Source organism: Esox lucius, chromosome 23 (assembly GCF_011004845.1).
Source record: "Esox lucius isolate fEsoLuc1 chromosome 23, fEsoLuc1.pri, whole genome shotgun sequence".
NCBI classification, from domain to species: domain Eukaryota; kingdom Metazoa; phylum Chordata; class Actinopteri; order Esociformes; family Esocidae; genus Esox; species Esox lucius.
The window spans coordinates 3,809,347-3,835,928 of record NC_047591.1 but is presented as its reverse complement, the minus strand read 5'-3'; the positions used below and the strand labels follow the sequence as shown (position 1 = coordinate 3,835,928).

Here is a 26,582-nt window from a genome sequence, read left to right as displayed (position 1 = left end):
TGTCTGTGTGTGTGTGTGTCTGTATGTGTGTGCGTGCACGCTGCCTGTGCGTATGTGTATAGTTCTGTCTGTATGTCCAAGGAGACTGGCTCAGACTGTCACAGCCGGGTCTCTCTCTCTGTGTTGTTGCAGTCTGTTGTTGACGTTCGTAGTGATTGCTCCGAGTTGGAGGCTAGGACATCCTCTTCCCTGAGAGCTTCCAGTTCTGCTCCGCCATTGGCCAGCTGGTGGGCACAGCATTCCTCTCTCCGCAGGTGTCGTTTGAGCAGCAGGAATCCCAGGATGCACAGTAGGAAGGATACTGTCCTCAGGCCCATAGTTAGACCCAGGTAGGCTATTCTGAGGAGAGAAAAACCAGGGGATAGACAAATTCTGCAGCCCAACGTTTTTACGTGTGTGCTCAAGTGGGGAAAGAGTAAAAAACTCACTCAAAACCTTCCCTTTCAACTTTGTTGGAAAGAAAAAGGTGCAGTGGTCTCTTAATTTCTGCCTGACCACGTAAGTGGAGCCGGCTAAGAAGAGCGAATGTCTCTTATTGAGTGACTGACTGACTACCCCTTGTTAAATAGCGTAGTGGTTAGATAAGCAGACGAGTGAACTGTAAGTCTTGAGGTCATATCTCATCGCAGGCGAAGCAAATTACGCATTGTGAATTATTACGTATTCACGAAAACTTTGCTGGCTAAAACCGAAACCTGAAATTGTATACGGTTATATTGCGACTGTTTCTGGCATGGAAAAGTACATTTTCAGTCTCGCTACCAATTGCTCAATTCTTATGATTATTCCTAATAAGTTAGTAGATACCAGTAAGCCTATTACTGGCTAATAAGCTGTTCAAACAGCCAGTGGCAAAAGCTTTTTATTTTATTTCCATGATTTTTTTTCTTGAAAAAGTTAGTTATCGTCACCTTTTTTGATAGTTATTGTATCAATGTCATTCACGAATGAAAGAAAAAAGTATGTTGTTATGCCGTGAAAGAAGAATATATGTTCTTATGCCATGAAATGACTTGCTCGCAATTGCTCAATTCCTATGACTCTTCCAGTAAGTTAGTTGCTGGTGGGCCAGTAACAGTCTAATAAGCTGTTAAAACGCCAGTGGCAAAAGAGGATTTGTTCAGGACAGAGGTTATACTGACACTCGTTCATTTTATAGAGGCCTTTTATTGTGGCCAGCCTAAAGCACACCAGTGCAATAATCATGCTGTCTAATCAGCATCTTGATATGCCACACCTTTGAGGTGGATGGATTATCTCGGCAAAGGAGAAGTGCTCACTAACACAGATTTAGACAGATTTGTGAACAATATTTGAGAGAAATAGGCCTTTTGTGTATGTAGAGAAAGTCTTAGATCTTTGAGTTCAGCTCATGATAAATGGGGGCAAAAACAAAAGTGTTGCGTTTATAATTTTGTTCAGTGTAGATTGTCTTGCTAATGTCGAGAAAGAGGTTAATGTCCTGGCACTTGTCTATCAGGAAATTACCTGATCTTAATTAAAGAGGGAGCCTTGTGTTGTCCGTCTCTATTTATTTCATCACATACATTCATTTACAGTGGGGCAAAAAAGTATTTAGTCAGCCACCAATTGTGCAAGTTCTTGCACTTAAAAAGATGAGAGAGGCCTGTAATTTTCATCATAGGTACACATCAACTATGAGAGACAAAATAAGAAAAGAAAATCCAGAAAATCACATTGTAGGATATTTAATGAATTTATTGGTAAATTATGGGGGAAAATAAGTATTTGGTCAATAACAAAAGTTCATCTCAATACTTTGTTATATACCCTTTGTTGGCAATGACAGAGGTCAAATGTTTTCTGTAAGTCTTCACAAGATTTTCACACACTGTTGCTGGTATTTTGGCCCATTCCTCCATGCAGTGATGTTTTGGGGCTGTCGCTGGGCAACACAGACTTTCAACTCCCTCCAAAGATTTTCTATGGGGTTGAGATCTAGTGACTGGCTAGGCCACTCCAGGACCTTGAAATGCTTCTTACAAAGCCACTCCTTCATTGCCCGGGCGGTGTGTTTGGGATCATTGTCATGGTGAAAGACCAAGCCACGTTTCATCTTCAATACTCTCTAGCAAACCTCAGACGGGCCTGGACATGAACTGGCTTAAGCAGGGGGACACGTCTGGCACTGCAGGATTTGAGTCTCTGGCGGCGTAGTGTGTTACTGATGGTAGCTTTTGTTACTTTGGTCCCAGCTCTCTGCAGGTCATTCACTAGGTCCCTCCGTGTGGTTCTGGGATTTTTGCTCACTGTTCTTGTGATCATTTTGACCCCACAGGGTGAGATCTTGCGTGGAGCCCCGGATTGAGGGAGATTATCAGTGGTCTTGTATGTCTTCCATTTTCTTATAATTGCTCCCACAGTTGATTTCTTCACACCAAGCTGCTTACCTATTGCAGATACAGTCTTCCCAGGCTGGTGCAGGTCTACAATTTTGTTTCTGGTGTCCTTTGACAGCTCTTTGGTATTGGCCAAAGGGGAGTTTGGAGTGTGACTGTTTGAGGTTGTGGACAGGTGTCTTTTATATTGATAACAAGTTCTAACAGGTGCCATTAATACAGGTAACGAGTGGAGGACAGAGGAGCCTCTTAAAGAAGAAGTTACAGGTCTGTGAGAGCCAGGAATCTTGCGTGTTTGTAGGTAACCAAATACTTATTTTACAGAGGAATTTACCAATGAATTCATAAAAAATCCTACAATGTGATTTTCTGGATTTTGTTTCCTCATTTTGTCTCTCATAGTTGAAGTGTACCTATGATGAAAATTACAGGCCTCTCTCATTTTTTAAGTGGGAGAACTTACACAATTGGTGGCTGACTAAATACGTTTTTGCCCCACTGTATTTCATTTAATCCCAATTCCCATTCCTCACAGGAGGCCTTTCGCATCCTGCCCTGACATTACTGTAATATTGTAATTGTATGTCCATCCAGTGCCGGGCCCTAGCCTTTTGGGGGCCCTGGGCAAAATTGTCCCCTAGTGGTCCAGGGCTCACTAGTGGTTTGGGGGCCCTAAGCAACCACCTATGTTGCTTATGCCTAGGACCGGCCTTGTGTCCATCCAACATTTGAACGGTGCTGTTTTACAGTGTTTGTACAGCAGGCTGAACTAGTGTTTTTCTTTACCTGTACGCTGTAGTGTTGTATAACCAACAGGCTCCTTTCCCTCCGCATTTCTTTAGGCCCCACTTCAGACACGTGGTGTCGATGATCGCCCCGAAGTAAATGGGTGCTGGGATGCCCGCTGTTATAATACAAAACAAACACCACCACTGAGATGGCTAATCTTGGACTCGGAATAGGGCAGTGTGTGCAGGATTGTGTTTTAATCCGGAGCTTACACACCTGATTCACAAATAATAATTTTCCTAGAACTAAATAGCAAACGTTGGCTAACGTTGGATTTTTAAGAAGATTTTATGTAATCCTCATGGAAGCTGAGTAGTGTGAAATATGTGAGAAATATGAGTGTAGTGTGTGGAGAAATGTGTGACTTGGCTGCAAACTGGTTGCAGCTGGTTTTAAATCGGGATTTCTAAGCTGCCGGCCACTTCGATTTGGGGTAAGGTAAACTGATCTTAGATCTGTGATCTGGCAGAAGGGACTCACCAAGTGTGCGTGTGGTCAGAGTGTGGAATCCAAGAGCTAAAGACTTCAGTTGAGGCTTGATACACCTACATTGGAGAAACATATACATTATATTAGATTGGTTACCATCATAAACCCAAGCTGTTCCAGTTTTATTCACAAGTGCATAATTATAAAAAAAAAGTTATGTCGACCTTTCAAAGTAAATAAATACCACTATTATTGACATAAACGGACTTGAAAAGGTCTGATTCAGCCAGTGAGAACCAGAGTGGGTCCCTCTATTGGTAGAGTATGGTAGAGCACTGCCAGAAAGGTCTTGCCGTTGCAAAACAAAAGAGAAAGGAGGAGCAGGGACAAGAGTGTCAGGCAACTTTAGTTTAAAGTTGAATTATGTATTTACTTGAACCTGAATAACCTTATTAATTAAGAGAAAATAATTATTAACATCTCATAAAGGTTATGCTTTAATGAATACATTACTTCAGTAGGTAGGAAAGAGACTAGAGTCTTAATAGTGAGGGACAGAACAGTACAAAGAGCAGAGAGCCAACAGGGAAATGGAAGAGGAGAGGGTAGACCATAGGGGAACAGAGGATAGGAGACAGCAGAGAGGAGAAGAAAGAAGAGATGGAGATAATGATATAATAAAAATATTACTTTTATACAACGACAGTGATATTGTGGCATACGTTTAAGGTTACATGTATGCAGGCATATGCCTGTTTATTTTCAGTAGTCATTTACTGCAGGCTTATGTTATGTCCTCCTCCCCCCTTCAGGTTGAGTAGCCCTGTTGAATAGTAAAATATGTTGTCATTGCAGATGGAGTACAGCAGCAGCTCAATGCTACAGTCACCTGAAACTGACCTGGACTCAAATGTAACTTCTCCAGCTGCATCAGCTGACCCCGAGGCTGAGAACAGACCATCATTAGAACCTGCCACGTCTAATTACCATAGACCTGTCCACCAAAAACAACCTAGGAGTGTCTCTCCAGGTACATCCTGCCTTGACTCCTCTTCATCCTCCTAGAGAGCATCAAAGAAAATGAGGAAGAACATTGACCTGACAGCTTGACCTTCTGGATCAGTGCAGAAAAGAGGGAAAAGAGACATTCCATGCTTCCTGCTGAGTTTAAAGTGCCCATATTATGAAAAAATCTCTTTTTCTGGGTTTTGGGGTGTTCTTTTGTGTCTCTGGTGCTTCCACACACATACAAAATTAGAAAAAAAAGCATCCATGCTGTTTTGAGTGAGATATGGGTTTCTGAATGTCCTCTGTCTTCAGTATCTGGGTGAGCTGTTCGCGGGTACAGCAGTCTAAGCAGAGATGCCCAGACTTCCCTCTCCCCAGACACTTCCTCCAGCTCTTCCGGGGGGACACCGAGGCGTTCCCAGGCCAGCCGGGAGACATTGTCCCTCCAGCGTGTCCTAGGTCTTCCCCGGGGTCTTCTCCCGGTGGGACGGGACTGGAAGACCTTCCCAGGAAGGCGTTCCGGAGGCATCCGAAACAGATGCCCAAGCCACCTCAGCTGACCCCTCTCGATGTGGAAGAGCAGCGGCTCTACTCTGAGGTCCTCCCGGGTGACAGAGCTTTTCACCCTATCTCTAAGGGATCACCCAGCCACCCTGCGGAGAAAGCTCATTTCGGCCGCCTGTATCCGGGATCTTGTCCTTTCGGTCATGACCCAAAGCTCATGACCATAGGTGAGAGTAGGAACGTAGATTGACCGGTAAATCAAGAGTTTCGCCTTGCGGCTCAGCTCTTTCTTCACCACGACAGACCGATACATCGACCTCATTACTGAAGAAGCTGCACCGATCCGAACCGATCTGTCAATCTCCCGTTCCATCCTTCCCTCACTCGTGAACAGGACCCCTAGATACTTAAACTCCTCCACTTGAGGCAGGCACTCTCCACCAACCTGAAGTGGGCAAAGCCACCCTTTTCCGACTGAGGACCATTGCCTCGGATTTGGAGGTACTGATTTTCATCCCCACCGCTTCACACTCGGCTGCAAACCGTCCAAGTGCATGCTGAAGGTCCTGGCTTGAAGGGGCCAACATGACAACATCATCCGCAAAGAGCAGAGACGAAATCGTGTGGTCCCCAAACCTGACACCCTCCTGCCCCTGGCTGCGCCTAGAAATTCTGTCCATAAAAATTACGAACAGAACCGGTGACAAAGGGCAGCCCTGCCGGAGTCCAACATGCACTGGGAACAAGTCTGACTTACTGCCGGCAATGCGGACCAAGCTCCTGCTTCGGTTGTACAGGGACCTGACAGCCCTTAGCAAAGGACCCAGGACCCCATATTCCCCAAGCACCCTCCACAGGATGCCGCGAGGGACACAGTCGAATGCCTTCTCCAAATCCACAAAACACATGTGGATTGGTTGGGCAAACTCCCATGAACCCTCCATCACCCTGTAGAGGGTAAAGAGCTGGTCCAGTCTTCCACGGCCTGGATGAAAACCACACTGTTCCTCCTGAATCCGAGGTTCTACTATCGGCCGTATTCTCCTCTCCAGAACCCTGGCATAGACTTTCCCGGGGAGGCTGAGAAGTGTGATCCCCCTATAGTTGGAACACACCCTCCGGTCCCCCTTCTTAAAAAGAGGGACCACCACCCCGGTCAGCCAATCCCAGAGGCACTGTCCCCGACTGCCACGCGATGTTGCACAGGCGTGTCAGCCAAGACAGCCCCACAACATCCAGAGACTTGAGGTACTCAGGGCGGATCTCATCCACCCCCGGTGCCTTGCCACCGAGGAGTTTCTTGACCACCTCTGTGACTTCAGCCCGGGTGATGGACGAGTCCACCTCTGAGCACTCATCCTCTGCTTCCTCAATGGTAAAGCAAAATAAGCGGTAGCTGACATCCTAAAATATTTTAAATACACATCTTCGTCCATTTTACACATCTGCTGAACAAGCATACTGTATTCTCCCTCATCTGCTTGAGACATATTCAAACTCTACATTCCAGAAATAGATTGTTTTTTTGCAACTTCCCAGATCTAGCTAGGTAGCTACTGGCTCTTTTCCACTGCGTTGTGCCGAAATCATCCCCCCAGGCCATTTTCCTCCCTCCCGAAAATACTGCACATTTTCAGCAGACCTTACTACAAAACATTTATTTGACTCTAGCCACAATTTTAAGCCAGTTTGTCAAGGCAACTTTCCTCCCTGCCGAAAATACAAAAAATGTTTGCCTGACCGTACTACAAAAAAAGTATTTGACTCTAGCTACAATTTTAAGCCAGTTTGGGGTTGGGGTGGGGGTATTTTTTGAAAAAGAGTCGCTAAAGCGGTCTGAATAATCGCTAATATAGCGACCAAGTCGCTAAGTGGGCAACATTTAATTGCAGTTACGTCATCTTTTATACTGCAGAGCGATAATTATATTCTACCTTTTCACTGTTTTTCAAACATGGTCTGTGACCATGTTATCCAAATTCAGTTTACTTTAGATTTGTCACTTTACTTTCAAACCTCGTCCATTTAAAACAAAATTCATGGAGTCATTCAATAGATTTTTCTGCAGGGTTTACGTTATGCTGGCTTTCTGTGGGTCTCAGATATACGATATCTTCCTCATTGTTCCTGTGTGTGTTGTGTTGGAGGTGGCATTACGGGAGTTTTCCAGTGATCCAGTTTTCCAGCGACCCCCCGCCCTTTTCCGCACAGTGGTTTGATCCACAAACAGCATACTTTTTTATTCTTCTAATTATGTTAGCAACCAGTTTAATCAATAAACATCAGCTATAACTAGTAACAGTAATGCTCCAAATCCCCCTGAAATAAGCCTCAATTGCTGACTTTTCTATAACACCAAAGAATTACGACATGGGACGAAAGATTGACTTTAAGCTGTGTGTACTGCCATGCTATAAGTCTAAATAGACATAGGCAGAGAGCAAGAGAACAATGAGTTGACTCATGAACAAGGAACTGTCTCAACCCTGTCACACCACAAATCTAGAGGGCATAATTCAATCACCTAAAAATGTCATGTGGCTATCTCTTCATTTTGCATGGAGTCTGTGTTGCAATCTCTCTGGCCGGGATTCAAACAACTGGTAGTAGGACTAATAGTAGTTAATAGGGTTTTCATTGGATATTTGTTAGTTATAATGATTTTTCTTTATGGTTTGTAAGTGTGAAGTTAATGTAGGGATTAGTTGGTTATGGTGAATACCAATTAATAACTACATTGTTTTGAATATATTTTATATTTTATAATATAGTAGAACATTCTAAAAGGTTTTATGCCTGTGACTTTAGTTTAGAATGTGGAAGCATGCATTCCTCCATTTAAATTAATGGGGGAAAAAATAATTTAGAAAGTAGGTATGGTATGAAAAAGCTGTATTAAAACCATCTAAATTGAGTCACCACATGTCAACATTAAAGTTCAAAACAGGACATTGACACTATGTTTATAGTTTCAAAGAGCATCAACAATCTTCCAACCAAATTAAATAATGTTAACATTGTTATAATATTTTATTCCTGTCACCACTGAATCTAACAGATTTGAAAATAATTGGGTTTAAATTAGGTTAAAATAGGCCATTACTCCCAGTGTGCATTGGACAAGACAAAATGAGGAATTAAACATCTGGTTTCAGACAATTACCTTTTAAAATAAGGATAGCTCTGAAACTAATTGGTATGATGTGACAAGTAAAGCAATATATAATAGCATGAAACAACACATGTGAAGTGTAGATATGTTGATATTGTTTTCCTGTGATTTGGCATTTGAAATGTAAGGGGGAAATGTAAGGGCCCCTTATTTAATATAAAAGGCTTTTCAAATTAATCACTGGTTTCTACTTAAAATATCAAAGGTACACAAAATGCACCCATTTGTGAAACAACCCTTTAAAAGGCAAGCTTTTTGCATCTGCAGTGACAACTGACCAGATTCATTATAAACACTACAGATGGTGATTTAATCTAGAAATACCTTTAAATGACTGAAACAGGACTGGATCTGAGCCTACGTCTGTTACACAGGGGAAAGTTTATATACAGTGAGGGGGAAAAAGGATTTGATCCCCTGCTGATTTTGTACGTTTGCTCACTGACAAAGAAATGATCAGTCTGTAATTTTAATGGTAGGTTATTTGAACAGTGAGAGACAGAATAACAAAAACAAAAACACAAGTCAAAAATGTTATAAATTGATTAGCATTTTAATGAGTGAAATAAATATTTGACCCCTCTGCAAAACATGACTTAGTACTTGGTGGCAAAACCCTTGTGGGCAATCACAGAGATCAGATGTTTCTTTTAGTTGGCCACCATGTTTGCACACATCTCAGGAGGGATTTTGTCCCACTCCTCTTTGCAGATCTTCTCCAAATCATTAAGGTTTCGTGGCTGATGTTTGGCAACTCGGATTTTCTATCTGATTAAGGTCTGGAGACTGGCTAGGCTACTCCAGGACCTTATTGTGCTTCTTCTTGAGCCACTCCTTTGTTGCCTTGGCTGTGTGTTTTGGGTCATTGTCATGCTGGAATATCCATCCATGATCTATTTTCAATGCCCTGGCTGAGGGAAGGAGGTTCTCAACCAAGATTTGACGGTACATGGCCCCGTCCATCGTCCCTTTGATGAGGTGAAGTTGTCCTGTCCCCTTATCAGAAAAACATCCCCAAAGCATAATGCTCCCACCTCCATTTGAGACTGTGGTCCCAGCTCTCTTCAGGTCATTGACAAGATCCTCCTGTGTAGTCCCTCACCGTTGTCCTCACCGTTCTCATGATCATTGCAACTCCACATGGTGAGATCTTGCATGGAGCCCCAGACCGAGGGAGATTGACAGTTCTTTTGTGTTGCTTTCATTTGCGAATAATCGCACCAACTGTTGTCACCTTCTCACCAAGTTGCTTGGCGATGGTCTTGTAGCCCATTCCAGCCTTGTGTAGGTCTACAATCATGTCACTGACATCCTTGGACAGCTCTTTGGTCTTGGCCATGGTGGAGAGTTTGGAATCTGATTGATTGATTGCTTTAGACAGGTGTCTTTTATACAGGTAACACGCTGAGATTAGGAGCACTTCCTTTAAGACTGTGCTCCTAATCTCAGCTTGTTACCTGTATAAAAGACACCTGAGAGCCAAAAATCTTTCTGATTGAGAAGGGATGAAATACTTATTTCACTCATTAAAATGCAAATAAATGTATGCGTTTTTCTGGAGATTTTTTTTCTTTTTTCCCTCACTATTACATGTGATCAGATTTGCTGTCTATTCGCACTTGTAGCTAACTCCCCAAATCTTCTCTTCAAAAACATTTAGTTTTTGTCACACAGAAAAGCTCATTAAACAGATTCAGCCAATGATGCAATCAGTGGAATGGACATGTTGTCTAAAAGTTAATGACAGCATTTATTGACTACAGACACATTATAATATGAGTTGGTTCAAAGTGTTTTGGAGTGTTTCATAACATAATTTGACACATGGCAAGTAATGACTCAGCAAAATGAGACAACCAAATGTTCTCTGCTTTAAAACGAAACCTTTAAAAAAAGGTTTTAGAGGAACAACAGCTCCTCATGAACTGCAACCTTAACATGGTGGAGGGGTTTGAGTACCCGAGTGACCCTAGGAGCTATGTTGTCTGGGGCTATATGTCCCTGGTAGGGTCTCCCAAGACAAACAGGTCCTAGGCAACGGGTCAGACTAAGAGCGGTTCAAAAACCCTTTATGATGGAAAACATTTCGAGGACTGTGACATTGCCCGGTATGGCGCAGCCGGGGCCCCACCCTGGAGCCAGGCCCTGGGTTGGGGCTCGTATGCGAGTGCCTGGTGGCCGGGCCTTTCCCCACGGGGTCCGGCCGGGCTCAGCCCAAAGGAGTGACGTGGGGCCACCAGTGGCCGGAAGGTGTCAGGTTTGGGGACCACACGATTCCGTCTCTGCTCTTTGCGGATGATGTTGTCGTGTTGGCCCCTTCAAACCAGGACCTTCAGCATGCACTGGGACGGTTTGCAACCGAGTGTGAAGCGGTGGGGATGAAAATCAGTACCTCCAAATCCAAGGCCATGGTCCTCAGACGGAAAAGGGTGGCTTGCCCACTTCAGGTTGGTGGAGAGTTTTTGCCTCAAGTGGAGGAGTTTAAGTATCTAGGGGTCTTGTTCACGAGTGAGGGAAGGAAGGAACGGGAGATTGACAGGCCGATCGGTGCAGCTTCTGCAGTAATGAGGTCGATGTATTGGTCTGTCGTGGTGAAGAAAGATTTACCGGTCAATCTACGTTCCTACTGTCACCTATGGTCATGAGCTTTGGGTCATGACCGAAAGGACAAGATCCCGGATACAGGCAGCCGAAATGAGCTTTCTCCGCAGGGTGGCTGGGCGATCCCTTAGAGATAGGGTGAGAAGCTTGGTCACCCAGGAGGAGCTCAGAGTAGAGCCGCTGCTCCTCCACATCGAGAGGGGTCAGCTGAGGTGGCTTGGGCATCTGTTCCGGATGCCTCCTGAACGCCTTCCTGGGAAGGTGTTCCGGTCCCGTCCAACCGTGAGGAGACCCCTGGGAAGACCTAGGACACGCTGGAGGGACTATGTCTCCCGGCAGGCCTGGGAACGCCTCGCTGTCCCCCCGGAAGAGCTAGAGGAAGTGTCTAGGGAGAGGGAAATCTGGGCGTCACTGCTTAGACTGCTGCCCCCGCGACCCGGCCCCGGATAAGCGGAAGAAGATGGATGGATGGAGGAACAACAGGATTTTGAGTAAAAATAGCTTGGTGTCCCAAAACAATAGACTCCTAAAATGTGTGTGTGTCTGTGTGTGTGTGTGAGCATGTTATGTTTATAATAAGGGGTCAAATATGGATTTTTGTTTGGATGACAGGCCAGTATTTCCCCTGCCAAAATGTAAAGAGTATAAGAGAAAGTACCCATACCAGACAGTACCATTACCAGACACGCACACATCAGCAGGAAAGAGCCTTTAATGTGGCATGTAGAAGGCCAGAGGTGGGTGCGATGGGTGCGCTGCAACCATGGCAGCCAATCAGAGGAGCCGACAAGAATGTTTGTCTTCTCGCAAAAAGAATAAAATGATTTTATGAATTTTGTTGCTGTTGATTTGGTATATACTATTCAGTTCAAAGAATAGGTTACTCATGTTGACTGTGAAGTGATTAACATCTGCATTAGTTGTGGACCAATCTGTGTTTTTGAACAATCGGCTTGTACCCATGGGAGTGACAGCTAAGCCCAGCCCCTGCATAAGACACACCAATAGGAGAAGTCACAAGATACATCACACGGGTAAACAAACCAATGAACTCTCATACAACAATATGACTTACAACAACTCATAACCCGCTTCATAGATGTGACGGCAGTAAAAACTAAATAAATAAAAATAAACAGACCTGATTAGCACCATGTAGCCTGGTGTGCCACCCAGGGAGATGATGAAGGAAGTGATGACGGAGAGAGCCAGGAAGTAAGAGAAGACCCGGTCACAGTCCTGTCTCTGTGTACAGTGGCCTGCGCTGGCTGTCAGGTTACCACTGCTTAACCCAGCAGTGGCGACACAGCTACAGTTAAAGAACACCTGCAAAGACACACACACACACACACATATAAACAATTTACTTTCTGCTTCCATACTATCCATTAAACCCAACTGCATGGAAGTCAATTGCAGTTTACGAAATTAACTTTGCAGCTGAAACCATTCTGAAAAATAAAATGGAAGCTGATGGCCGCCCAGTCACTCACAAGCTAATAATTCAGAAATAATGTATCATACGTGTAACAGTCAGTCTGCATCTCAAATTGAATCCATGATGGACTGCCCTGCTTTTAACTGGAGTGCTGTGGGACTGGTCAAAACCTGAGCACTAATCGTGGGCACCATTTGGCTTTTTTTCCCCGTCCAGATCTCACCGTGTTCTTCCCTGATCCGGTGGAGGCCTGGCATCCAGCCAGACAGGGAGAGACGTATGTGATGCCATTCTCCCCACAGACAGGGTCCCAGTCACTTTCTGAACAAACACATTGTGAATTACAGCCTGATACACCGTTCACCCTGGGGGGGCAGAAGGATTGAGGGAGGGAGAGAAACAGACAGACATGCTGGTATTACTAACAAATACAGAACTGCAGGACCTCTGCCTGCTCATTTAAAAAGTTTCATCAAAAGCATTATAAGATCAACTTTAAACAGATTAAATATCCATTTAAGATTCACTGATGGTTTGGAAATTGACTTGATCAGCAAGCACCCAAAACAGAGTCACGGGGGTCTACAGTTCATTTTATGGGAGACTTTTCAGATGAGTTATTCAGGACCAGATCTCTTCATGCCCACATCCTTCCACTATTTGAGGCCTCCTGTCTCTAAGGGCAAATATTAGCATAAAAACACCAAGACCTGTTTGTGGTGCACGGAATATAAAATATACAGTGCATTAACTATGTATACTGGTGTGTGTATGGGTATGTTTATTCTAAAATTGGTATCAATAACTGGATACAGAAATAACTATGATAAAATGTGCAATTCAGTTTTTCACAAATATGTTTCTTAAGATGTACCAGAAATAATCAATAGATTTAGTTAATGGTAAATACTTTGATGGTGGCCAGATTTGGAAATATTTGCTTAGAGAGGCAAGACATTTTCTGGATCGGATTCATCATCAATAACATCACAAAACAACCTTTTCATCTCAATCTTTTATCACATTAAATAATGCTAAAAGTTTGCCATTTAGGGCCTTATGAGTAATTTAGTGCATGTAATTTGCATTTATAATAATGAAACACATTTGTAACCTTATAACCTAATTGTCCTCATTCAAATTAATTAATTTCTACTTTCCTTTTTTACATTTCTTGATCTATTGTTTTTATGTACACATACTGGACCAGAATCATCTCAGCGGATCGGAATCACATTCTTTAATATTTTTGTAGCATCATTTCATTATTGATTTTATCTTATCTTGTTAGCCTATTATATCATAGATGGATGGCTTATCGCAGTTCCCGGAATTACATTATATTCTACTGTATTTTCAATTTCTTCTTAATCCAGAATTATATTCTCTGCAGTCTTTTTAACCTTTCATGCATGGTCTATGGCATCATCTAGCATTTGCAGAGATGTTTCCCCCGCTTTTCTGAAGAAAATGGGTATCAAATAAACTAAATTACGTTTGTAGGGAGGTTAAACTCGTCAATCTAGTTATGAAGGGGCATTCAGTTTCTCTACTAACTCTGACATCACATGAGTGTCCTGTGCTGATGATTAGTTTAAAAGGACTTAAAATAACCATTTTATAATTCATAACAACCAATTATTTAAACATTAACTTGTATAATTCTCAGTGACAGTGCCAAACTACAGTAAGTGATTGCAAGTATTTGAAAATATTGCTCAAAAAACAATTCTCAGCTACAAAATGATTAAGCAATTTTGCATGTTTGTTGGCTGACTTTTAGAGGCAAGTGCAGAAAAAAGCAGCTACTGGTATCCCACGCATGCAGGCTATGCTCTTAAGAGCATAAACCTTGTTTAGGAACTGAATGTCATATAAAAGTAGGCTGGATCATGATGCTCAGAGGACATGTTTTTTCAGACCGCGTTACAACTGACGTTGCCAACTGGACATTGATCATACATGGTTGGTTCATATTGGCCAAACCTTACATAGTTCATTATGTTTCTTAACTCACAGCTAAGCTCTTGTTTGAAAGCCAAGGGTTTTGATGACATGGGCACGAATTAGCGCATGCATGACATAAAACACAATTTCTCTGGATCCGTTTTGGCTTGACAGCGCCACTTTTACAAACAGTGACCAAAAATCACAGACAGCATAATTAATTGGCAGGGAAACAGGAAAACAATGACTCTCCTTGGAGAATTTGCAGTGATAATTTGCAGTGGATCTGGCATTCCTGCTATTTAATGGTAATTACTGTGGGATCCAAAGTAATTTGCATGACAAATTCAGCCTGAGAGAGTGCAGTGTAAACACTGCCACAGTCTTAGTCTCACCTGTTGTAGGGAATCGTGATCCCAGCCACTTTGGCATTCTCGCAGCTCATGGCAAAGAAGAAAAGAGATAAGAAGTAGCCTATCAAAGAGGTTCCTATTGCAAACTTGGCTGCTCCCATGATATCCAGCTTCAGCCTCTTCATCAGCAGACCACCGAAGAAAATTCCCAAAGCTACAGCGGGGATATTAATCGTACCTGGAACAAACACAAAACAATCACTCCATAAATGTACAAATACGATGGAAATATCCCAGCCAATGAGGGCTGATTAGACAACCTGGAAGTCATATTATCCAGGTGGCATAATCAATCTGCAATCCCCTAATGGACAATGAATGCAGACTACTTAATAATTATTCCTCTCACAGCGCACTATGAACTAGGAGCCATGACATAAAGGCAATAAAACTGTTTAGGGAATAAAAATATACTTAACCAACTGTAGTAATAAAACTCAGGGGTCACTATCTTGCCTTTAACACCAGCAAATTTTATACTTGCACCTTAATATACTACAAAAAGTATCTACAATCATCAAACCTTTCTACAAACAAAACACAGTCATATCCAAATTTGGAGTGAGCACACCCCTCGATATAACCCGTGACATGGCTGTCATAATGCCAAGATGAAATGCTGCTCGGACGGTGCTCTACTGCAAGTTGGGTCAAATTCCTTATGTGCACAATGTTTTCATACATTCTTGCGGTTCTGTTCATGAGTTTGGATAGGGAACTATCCCTTTGTCTCAGAAAACATGAGTGAAATTCCTACCACTTTTACGTGTAGAGACCCCTCGTAGAGGACACGTTTACCAACTGAATAGTAAAAAATACATTCAGGAACATGCTTTTCATAGCCCAAACTCATCAATGCCACCATTTATACTAAAAGCAGGGTGTTCCCCTTGATAGCATATCCGAACCTGAATCAACAGTCTTGGGCGAAAATACTCTAGCAAAAGGAGCTAAACATTATTGAAAAGTTGGCCACACTTCCCCTGTACAACTACTTTCAATGGTGCTCAAGCCCCCTCAGGGATACATCTGCCTTAATCAAGCATCAATCAATGAATCATGTATTTCTCCCTATCTACCACAAAGAGCCTGGCATGCCACTTGGGGGTGCCATCACCTAGATCATTAGATAACAGAAGCAAAGATGGACCTGAGCTGTCGTCACCTCACATCCCTCATACATTTCAGGCCTCCTGTCTCTAGGAGGAAATATTAGCTGGGTAGCTTGCTAGCTTCCTACACAATGGAGGCATTTGGACTGATCCAGATTATTTTATGCCCTTGTCTTCTTTGGAATGTGTCTTCCTGCAAGCTTAGCAGAGTGATTCCATACTCAGGTAGTGTTCATTGGTCCACGAAACCCAATTTTATTTAAAAATGGGAATACATTGATTGGCAGAAAGATCCTGCTGAATCCTGACTTTATTTTGAGGGGATGGAACACACAAATGCTCCCCTGCTCAGTGGCGACAATACAGTGCCTTTGTTGTAAACTTTATTTATTATTGATTATATAGTTTTTTTTTGTCATGTTTATAAGCTGTCAGACCCAATATTCTGTACTTTGTAGAAATATCTCTGGCAGAGGTCACAGATTTGAATATTTTCAGAATTTAAGTAAATGTTTTTTTTTTTATTTAATTTTTTTGCTGTTTTTGCTCTGACGGGCACTTTGAATTGTGAGACCTTAGAATAGAGTAGTGTGTGGCTTTCTAAGTTGTCCAATCAGTTGATCTTTCTTGTGAGAAAGCCGAAGTACTAAACCAGGCATCTGCTTTTATGAAATACCATTTAGTTACTTTTGCACTCTGTAGATAAAGATCTATATAGCTTCTCCACAACCCCATTCATGCAGATTAGAGCAGAGCATGATTGATATAGCATTCCTTTTCAGACACAGCGTGCAAAGGTCAAGTCAAATCAGTGGTGCATAAGGCCTATTTTGATCTACATACACAACATAGGTTTCAGAATAGCTAAATAAAATGGCACATTTCATCTTTAATTTCATAAACTATCACATGCATGTGTTCATATATGCATAAAGCAAAACCCTTTGAAGTTGAACTAAGTTAAACTAGATCATGTAGGAGATGCATCAAGGAATATAATATGATTGGGCAACGTTACGTACCCATTAAGAAATTGGCTTTTGATGCCGACTGTCCATAGTGCTGTTCTATGTACTTGGGCTTGTAAGTTACCATGCCAATAAGGGAGTTCAGCTGAATGATGGTCACACAAAGGTAGATGAAGTACACTGGGTTTCCAAGGAGGGTTTTCAAAGTTGGTATGAAATCTAGTAAAAAAAAATAATAATCAACAAAACAGCAAACATAACAACATCAGTTGACATGGCGATTTCCTTTAAATGAGCAACCTCAATTTTATCAGAACAGAACGAAAATTGCGTTTTTCTACATTCAAATTATAGTCTCAAAATGTATATATTCCTGTTAAACCGACTACCTTTAGCCATCTCCAGGAAGCTGGCTGGCTCATCGGCCTGGTACTTGTGCTCCAGATGAGGCGAATCTTTAATGAAGCTAGCCTGCTCTGGGGAGCACTGTGCCAGGCTTTGTTCTGCAGGGATGGGCAGGGAACGGGGCAGGAACCAGAAGGGGATGGCGGAGAGCAAGGTGATCACTCCAGCTATCAGGTAACCCAACCACCAAGCCCCCACCCAGCGGGCATCACCTGGGGTGATGGTAATACTTTCTACACAGAGAGGATAAGCACAGAGAGAGCCATGACTATTTGGGCCCAAACATGAAGAAATAACAACCTGTGCATTAGTAACCTTTCAATGGTAGCAATGACACCTTCTGGTGACAGGAAAATTAACACATGACAGCTGCGTTACATTTTATGCAGCCTCTCCCACTAAGGCTTGAGAACTTATGCTTGCTATAATGTGTATCATATATGTTGTCTTCCTACTAGCACTGACTTGATTGCTACTTCATTGAGGAGGATGTACTAACTAATTTTGAGTTGCGAGATTTTTCTTAAAAAGTCAACCTAGAATCTAGCGGCACATGAAACTCAATTCTGATTGCACTCTAGGAACAAGGTTGAACTATACTCAGGGGTTTGTTTGACAGAGCAGAGGTGAATGTCTGGTGTATGTCTAGTCTAGACAACTCACAAGTAGTCCAACACTGTGAATGCCAGTAATACACCGACGATTCAGACAGAGATATCATCAATGCTAGATACTGGTTACTCACCCATGCTGACAAATCCAATGTCCACATAGATCTTGGCACACAGGGATCCCAGTAAATAGCCAAACACAGGACCAATGACCGCTATTGTCTGAACGCAACCTGAAATGTGATAGGTGCACACACAGAGACACAAACACACACCCACACACAAGCAAACAACAATTGTTTTATTAAACTAGCCAGAGGAAACTCCATAAGGCAGTGGACAAGGAGACGGTTGTTCTGTTATTTTCCAAAGGTCAACGACTTGCCTCTGTTTATCGATTCCCTATTCATGTAATCACAGAGAGCTAGTGTAACAGAGTGAATGGCAGTTTATGTCAAAGCGACTAAATGTATTAGGGATCGTATTTCAAAAAATGCACTGTGAGTGTCTTAAGCATGTTGATGTGTTTACAGTTGCTGTATTACCGATATAAAAGGCAGCATTTTCCTCCCGGGCGAAATCGTCTATGTAAGAGATTCCAAGTGGCTGCACTGGAGTCTCCCCGATCCCTCGTAAAACGTTCCCCAGGAAAACATAGATCCACATGGATAGATTGGACTCACCCTCACAGCCTGCTGGGTATTAAGGGAAAGAGGAGGGAGAGATGTGTTACATGTGTATGTATGTGTCCATGATAATGCATTGATATCAATGTGTGTATGTTTATGACACACCTACACCGGCGCTCTGCACTTCAGGAAGAACGTCACCAGAAGCTAGTGCGACGGGTGACAGCAGACGTGCTGGACATGGAGAGAGGTTATTGGTTGAATTCACTGACGATCGGATTGACGTTTCGAACTTATAGCTGCGTACAAAACACCAATGCGACTGTTTAGCGAACGGGGGGAGAAAGCACCACGTCATACAGTTAGAGAAGTCTGGGGCAGTGCAGAACAGGAGTGCTTCAGATCACTGGTTCTCAACTGGTGGGTTGAGCAACAAGGTTTTGAACAGGTTGTAAGTGTCTGAGTGAATCCCAGAGTAGAATTTTCATTTTAAACTGACAAAATACTACAGTCTTAATAAAAGAGGTAGAAAATGTTAACTAACATGTATTTGGAAATATTTGATTTCATGAAGATAATTTATTTTGGTCAATCACAGTGCTTTCAACATAGAGCTGAACTCAGTGAATAGTTTATTGGGCACGCCCGTCATCAGTCACTCTACTTGGTAAAACGGGTCAAATCATATTGAAATGGTTGTTTGTGAACTGCAATTCTTGACATTTCCATCTGCAATCCAACATCAACAAGCAGTTTCTTTGCCCACAGGACCATTGCTCACTGGATGATTTTTGTTATTCAAGCCAATCTCTGTACACCCTACACTGCTGAGCTTGAGACGTCCAGCATATCTACCTAGGTCAATAGGTTTCTTACCAATCAAACATTCAACTGAAAGGAAAATGAATAGCTGTCTGCTTGCTTTATTGTGAGCCATGGTCCGGTATGAGTGATTTATATTCGTGAACAGAGGGGAGTGCCCGAGTAAACTGGCCAGTATCAGCACTATTTGGTAGATTTTGTGATTTCAAGTGAGTATCCCACCTTTTCATTGTCAATTAAAAAGGTGTTAATCCAATTCCCTGATATATTTATACTGACAATATTGCAGTACATACTTTTTCCGGGTTGCATTTCAATGCAAAAAATATTGAGCCACGACTGAAACATACCTGATAAACTTTGATGTGTAAACCAATTGAGAACCACTGCTTTTCATAAAACATTCAGACAACAACCTTTTATGCATTCAAGTACATGATGATATACTCAATAGTTCATCAGGGAAGGTTTCCTGGCTTCCCCTGTAAAACAAGTTATTGGCAACTGCAATGCATTTTGGGGGAAAACATCCCATAATATATCCCCTAGCTGTAAAAATGCATTATCTGTAACTGTTTTGGCATTTGTTACAGAGACTGATTAAAATGCAGCATATTCTTTAAGATCTGCTGCTATCTCCCTTACGTATTAAACATTCTCACTGATCAAACTTCCATTACCAAGACAAGCCAACCAGCCCATACAAAAAACGTGACTTGATTTCGCATGTGGCTGATGACATGATTTCACATGTTGAAAATGACATGATTTCACATCCAGAAATTGGAAAGCAGGTATTTACTGGAACACTCCACATGTGATCTTGTTTCCAGATGTATTTTCATGTTGTGAACACTTTACAAATATTTCCTGTAAGGAATGCTACATCTTGCAAACTACAACATAACAAAGGTGTACTGTAAGTACAAATAGCTTATTGTGCATGTGTCACAGTGATCAATGTACTTTACAAGAATGCATTCAAATACACAGAAATAGACTGATATTTTGGCAATACCAGTAACTTTTAAACAGAGGATAACTGGAAACTTGATTTAGGCTAGATTACACACTTCAGACAGAAATATGCACTTCCACACATACCCACGAAGGCCTTGGCTTACTGCACTGCAAGTGCATTGAAAACAGTAAGCCGGAAAGCCATTTCAAATGAATCCTATTTTAAAATAGAAGTCAGTAAAACCTCACCGTCCAATGAGGAAATGTGGCAGAGCGATGATGAATGTTCCCACTGCCATCAGCACACAACCAATGGCTATGATCTTGGGCCGATGCAGCCTTGCACCGAAGTAACTCACGAACGCTATAACCAACAGGTTACCTTTTAAGGGGACAGATAGACACAATTCAATTCACAAGTTAAAGAAATGTTCCATGTGAAAATATTCAGTTAACTAATGTTGCTGTGACTGATCAAATATTTTATTTGTGACCAAAGGACAATGCAAACTTGTAATGTAGCCAGACCATAAAAAGAGATGCTTGCTATTGGGCTGGCCATTCAGAAGTATATTTGCATAAGTTTAATTCTCAGTATTTGGTCACACAATCTTATTTTTGGGGTAAGCCCATATCATGCCAACAAAAGAAATATTAAATCATACTGAATTTTTTGTTTACCTTCAGCAACTATGAAATTTCAGAAATTCATTCAGAAAATGTGGCAATTTACATCTATTTTTAAGTTTCTGGAGTAAATCAATATAAAAAAAAAATATTTGTTGTAAAATTGATATTGAATTGACACCAACTCCAACATTTTAATCTCCTTGAATTATCCACAAACTGCTTTAAGTGTATTAGCAAATTGAGTTTCAAAATAATCCAACTGTCCGTTTCCTATTTCCCACTAAAGTTTCTCTAGGATTTCCTTATATTCTTTTATTAAATCTGAGGACCAATGTTTGCAGTGGTTTTAGTGAAATAGTGAAGTAATATGTTCTGCGTGAGTTCAGTGGCCAGCCATAGGAAGACAGCACAACAGCAACCTCTCCAGGGGGTGGGTGCCCAAGGTGCTCCTAATTAACACATCTGAGTCCATTGGATGCTTTGCATCCCCCTCCATTTATACTGAACAAACACTTGATTTTGCCTCTTTGGAGCAGAGACGGAAGTCGATGTGTTGCACACCTTGCCATTAAAATGCAGACAAACTCCTATTTTATTGAGCAGTGCATTATTTTTGCTAGCACTATGAAAAGCATACCTCGCCCCCTTGTTTTTGTGCAATAGGATAGTCTGGAAATAGCCACTAGCTACTTGCCAATATTTGTTTGCATTTTATTGACCATGGACATTTTTACCATGTTCTATTGATTTTGCCCTTTTTGTTTGTGGATTATTCCCAGCTTTAATAAACAAAATAACCTCTTGTTAATACATGTATTCTTGCCTCTGGCCTCATGATCTCATCCATTCTGCTTGGTTTTTAGTGTTGGGTAATAAACCGGACAGGCTGCTCAGTTTTTAAGCAATAAAACGTCCCAATGCTGCTTGAGCCATGGTATTATTCATTCTGGAATCCTTAAATTATTCTAATAACAGGACATCGTAAAGTCCATTATACATTTGAAGTTTATGAATGAAGCTGTTAGGTTAGAATCATAACCAACCTTCCTACAGACATTTCTTTGTGTACAATAAACCAAAATTGCTACTGTTGTCAATGCTATGTGCTGGGAAACCTTGTCAGAACATAGGTGATGTAGGCATTGCGATAATCAGTTTATTTTCTCTTTCCGCTTCAGGACAATGTCTACCTCTCACTAAAAAAAGACACTTTTTTTCTCTTAATTAATATGTGTAGGCCAAGATGATTAACACTGCTATGCTTTCCAAGAAATCCTCAAACTGAATGACCTACGGCTACTTGAATGTCTGTGCTATTGCATGCATAAAGAGTTAAAGATAGAGAGACTTGGAGAGAGAGAGAGACAGAGAGAGAAGATGAGAACTTGATAGTAGAGTGGAGCAGTGGGTGAAAAAGACATTTAATTAAGTATCACAAAGACAGGCATTTAATGATTGTTTGTCTCGGATAAAGGGATGGATGAATGATGTTTGTTTCTTAATGACTATCATCCACTCTCATTATTCAGAGAAGTGGGTGGGTACATTTTCCAGAGTGCTGTTCCTAGGAAGCCCCACTCTTGAAACCTGCTAGAATTCACTGCACACTGTGCTAGGAAATACCCTGTTATGGCCTTGGTACACATCAGCATCTGTGTCAGAAGTTCAAGTATTGCCACAGCTTTATTTTCCATGACTGATGAACACATTCCAATCTATTTTGTGAATAGAAATAAAAGGGAAAAGTTACATTTCGGTTGGTTTATGACAGTGCCAGCTCTCGCCTTTTGGGTGGCCTGAGCAAAATTTATGGGGTAGTGGGTAGAATGTTACATTGACAATGCTGATGGCAAGTTTGAAATAGCGAAGCAGAAGCGTTAACATGTGTTATTTATCATTCATTCTTTTGGAATGCAGTATGTTGATGAGAAACCCTGCTTTGTTAACTGCTTAACATTTCCTAAAATGTTTGAACAGGTCAAACATTTGTGGTCAAACATAGCAGTGCATCCTGCTATGAGAGAATGGAAAAACCTAGAAAGGTCTCTGAGGTGTGTGTACACCTGCTCTCCTGAGATTCCTCTAGAAGTTACTGTTGTTCTCTGTTATGTAGGTAGAGGCCCCATTGCAAGAATTGCAGAACATACAGTAGGCCTCTCAAGGTTTGAATTCTCTACACAGTAAGAAGCTTGACAAAGAATTATACTGGTACTCCAAAAGCCAAGGTAGAAGAGAGCACTGGTGTTGCACATTACAGGCAGGGAGGACATGACAGCAAATTTGAAGAATAGAAAGAGAGAGAAAGAAAAGGAGAGAGTGAGAGACATAAAGGGGAGATTGAGAGAAAGAGAGGAGATTTAGTGATGGATCTTCAGTGGGTGGCAGGTAGGCTAGTGGTTGTTAGTTCTGACAACTAACTGAAAGGTTTCTAGGTAAAATCCCGAACTGGCAATATCAAATCATAAGCTGGCAAGATCAAATCCCAAGCAGGCAAGGGGAAAAACATCATCCTTCTACTCACCATGAATGAAAATAAATATTTATGCTGAGCGTTAAAAACTAGCACAGATGAAGAAAAAAAATCCTATTCCCTCAGAGGGTTTTCAAGCTCCTCAATGGTTTTTTGAAAGGTATCACTGGGTGTTCCCATTTCACAAAGACCTAAATACATTTTGTTTTGGCCAAAGGCTGTATATCTTACTCTCTGAAAAATGTATAGTACTGTTTGGTTTTACAACATCAAACATCCTAGATAACAGTTTTTTTTAATAATAATCTTTAGGGCTGCCAATAACAAATACTTTTTAAAAGACTTGAATGAAAATTGCTTGGAGTCTATATCACATTTTATACAGTCTATTTTGTTCATCTTTATCAACGGTGCCAATAATTCTGGACCTGACCATATGGGTTTTGAGTGGACAGAAGTAGAATGATGTCGAAGCTCCATATGACCTTTTACTCTAATAACAGCTCGAGTTTTTGTCTGCAGCACACCTGCCATCGTGGCCAAATGACAATCTCGCTATTCAAGGAGCTGATAAGATCAGCTAGAGACATGAAGACTTCTGCGAATAGAAAGCCCCAGTGACCCATTCATTCAGGTCTCTTCTCTTTCATAAGGATGGAACGGAAGCCAAAAATAGCCCAGAGGATGAGGAGCGGGAGAGACAAGGGGACCCGCGATGCAAACATTTACCCATCTCAAAGCTCCCGTCGATGACACCTATTAGGTAGCTGGGGATGTCAAAGCGTCTCTCCAGCTGGGTTATTGTGCTCTTCATGTAGCTGCCGGACAAGGCCTTGGCGAAGTAGGCAAATGACAAGGCCACAAGGAACATCTAGACATGGGAAGAAAAGGGGAGGTTGGTTATTTTGACTAATTAATACTCATATGACAGGACATGTACCAAGCTCTTATCATCATAGAGAGAGAGATAGAAATATGGAGAATCGGAGACGTTAAAGCATGCTCTCTGTTGTTCCAAAGCCCAGGTCTACTGTTCATGAGCTCATTAGCCTATTTTAGCTCTTGCTATCCCATTTCCTATTTAATATTCAAACAGGCATCCATTATCAGAGCAGGGAGAAGAGGATGACAGTGAGAGGAAGTGAAAAGGTAGATGTAGGATAAGAGGAACGGCAGAGTGTGTTTAGAACTACAGGGTACCGAGGTAGACCAGGACAAAGAGAGGATTAGGCATTCACGTCACTTAAGATGGACCCTTATGTGAGCGACCAGTGACTCTGTTCTAAAGACGGATGAATGAAGGATTGGTTCTGACTCAGGATAAAGGGAATTGATTCATGAAGGATTGGGTCAGGCTGAGTGGAGGGAATTGGTAACCTGGGTGACAGTGTGTTGTTCCAAACACACCTGTCTAATAAGAAAAAGCTGAAAAGCCAAATACATTTGGCACCCTGAAATGGGGGGAAAGACAAAAAACAAATAAAACCTTAGAAATTATAATCAAACTACTTGGCTTTTGACTGTGTTTAGCATTATTATAAATAACTAAAATAAAACCCAGACAGTCAAAAACCATTGTCAATTCCTCCTCTATGGACAGAAGACTATTTTTATTTGGAGTGTGAAAAAGCCATGAAGCCAAATTCTTTTGGCACCCTGAAATGGGGGGAAGGGGTGCTGCAATTTCTACATTGTTTGACAATATGGAAACAAAAGCAATATGGAAACCAGTAAGCTACAACTTACAATCTGCTCTTTATCACTGCAGTAATTGTAGAATTTCAAAACCAGTGCTAAAAAAATTTGGTTGAAGACCCACAGCAGGTTACTACTATTCCTGAAAAAAACGACATCATGAAGACAAAAGAAAATTCAGAGCAAATCCAGAATACGTTTCTACAAAAGCATCAATCAGGGGTAGGATAAAATAATATTTCAACATTTTTACATCAGCAGTTTTCACAAAGTGCTTTTACAAAACACCCAGCATAAAACCCCAAAGAGCATGCAACAACTTTAAATCCAACACTACTGTTGTTTGCTCCTTGGGGTTTAAGGCTGGGTGTCTCTGTAAAGCACTTTGTGACAACTGCTGTTGTAAAAAGGGCTTTATAAATACATTTGATTGATTGATTGATTGATTGATTGAACAACTTTACAGGAGAATGGCTTAAAGAAAGCCACTGTTGAAAAAAATCTTCACTTCAACATTTTGGACAAAAACTCCAAATTAAATCCACTCTGATTTCATGCGGTATCACAGTGGTTCCCAACCAGGGGTACTACTTGGCCTCTCCACAGGGGTACTTGTGGAGACACTCATGAACACTCATGACACCATAGACTTACTAGTGAAATTAACATGAGGGGGTACTTCAGGGGTACTGAAAGCAGTGCAAAAGCATTTTGGGGGTACAGTACCTGAAAAGGGTTGGGAGACACTGCTGTATCAATACAATTTGGAAAAGTAAAGAAGGGGTTGACTACGTATGAGAGCAAGTATTGCTCACATGAACATTGTACAAAATAAAATATTACCCAAAACCTATAACAAAACAGACAATCCTTTTATATTACAATAATGAGACATTTCAGTTATTACTAAGTTATGTTAATAAGACTAATATTGGGATGAATTCGGAAAGATCTTCAGAGATTTCTTTCACTTTGCCAAGCGATTAAATATTTAAACGGATTTGCCAATGCCCTTTCACATTTCAAATGGCCACTGGAAAACTGCAGCATGGGTAAACATCCTAGACCACCAACCGGTCGATTTTTATTTTTACGAGTGAGGCTGTATTCAGCACAGCAATTTTTTTTTCAACACCTTTATAAAGCAAAACATGTGTCTATCTTTCCATCTGCACTAGCGAGTCAAAAGGTTTGCAATGTTATTACCAACGGCTTGTGTCTGTTGAGGAATGGCTGACGACCTCTGGTCGCAAAAGTAACAACATGAATTGTCGGATGAGGCAGAAGTAATGAAATGTGACTCAAGTTGCGGCATCAGTGTCCCATTTTCAGTCAATCTCAGGGGTGGAACAACCTAGGGGACAAAGAAATGCAGCCTCTTTGCCACTCCCTCTCTTACTCTAACTCTCCCTCTCTTGCTCTATCCCTCCACTGAGCCTGGCCAGATGATGCAGATGCAGGTCCCATCCTTCGAGTAAAAAGCTAAAGGATTTATATCTTTGTATAAACTGCTCAAAAAAATTAAGGGAACACATAATCATCACAGTGTAACACCAAGTTAGTTAAACCTCAGGGATATCAATCTGTCCAGTTAGGAAGCGTAAGCAATTATGAATCAA

General features: G+C 41.6%; 1 protein-coding gene across 2 annotated transcripts in view; it reads right to left on the bottom strand.

The window, feature by feature from the left end:
* The window catches only part of slco1c1 (solute carrier organic anion transporter family, member 1C1), a 51,479-nt gene continuing 24,897 nt past the window's right edge, over positions 1-26,582 (bottom strand). The window contains exons 3-15 of one of the 2 annotated variants that reach the window (XM_020042623.2): positions 23,998-24,139; positions 20,418-20,550; positions 18,552-18,685; positions 18,303-18,452; positions 17,892-17,990; positions 17,131-17,379; positions 16,796-16,960; positions 14,644-14,839; positions 12,525-12,666; positions 12,005-12,189; positions 3,630-3,694; positions 3,147-3,264; positions 1-339 (exon numbers count right to left, since the gene is read on the bottom strand). In XM_020042623.2, the coding sequence (XP_019898182.1) occupies positions 99-339; positions 3,147-3,264; positions 3,630-3,694; positions 12,005-12,189; positions 12,525-12,666; positions 14,644-14,839; positions 16,796-16,960; positions 17,131-17,379; positions 17,892-17,990; positions 18,303-18,452; positions 18,552-18,685; positions 20,418-20,550; positions 23,998-24,139 (2,019 nt within the window). In that variant the 3' untranslated portion in view covers positions 1-98. The remainder of the gene's footprint in view (positions 340-3,146; positions 3,265-3,629; positions 3,695-12,004; positions 12,190-12,524; positions 12,667-14,643; positions 14,840-16,795; positions 16,961-17,130; positions 17,380-17,891; positions 17,991-18,302; positions 18,453-18,551; positions 18,686-20,417; positions 20,551-23,997; positions 24,140-26,582) is intronic. The other variant, XM_010899640.3, reaches the window with a different exon arrangement.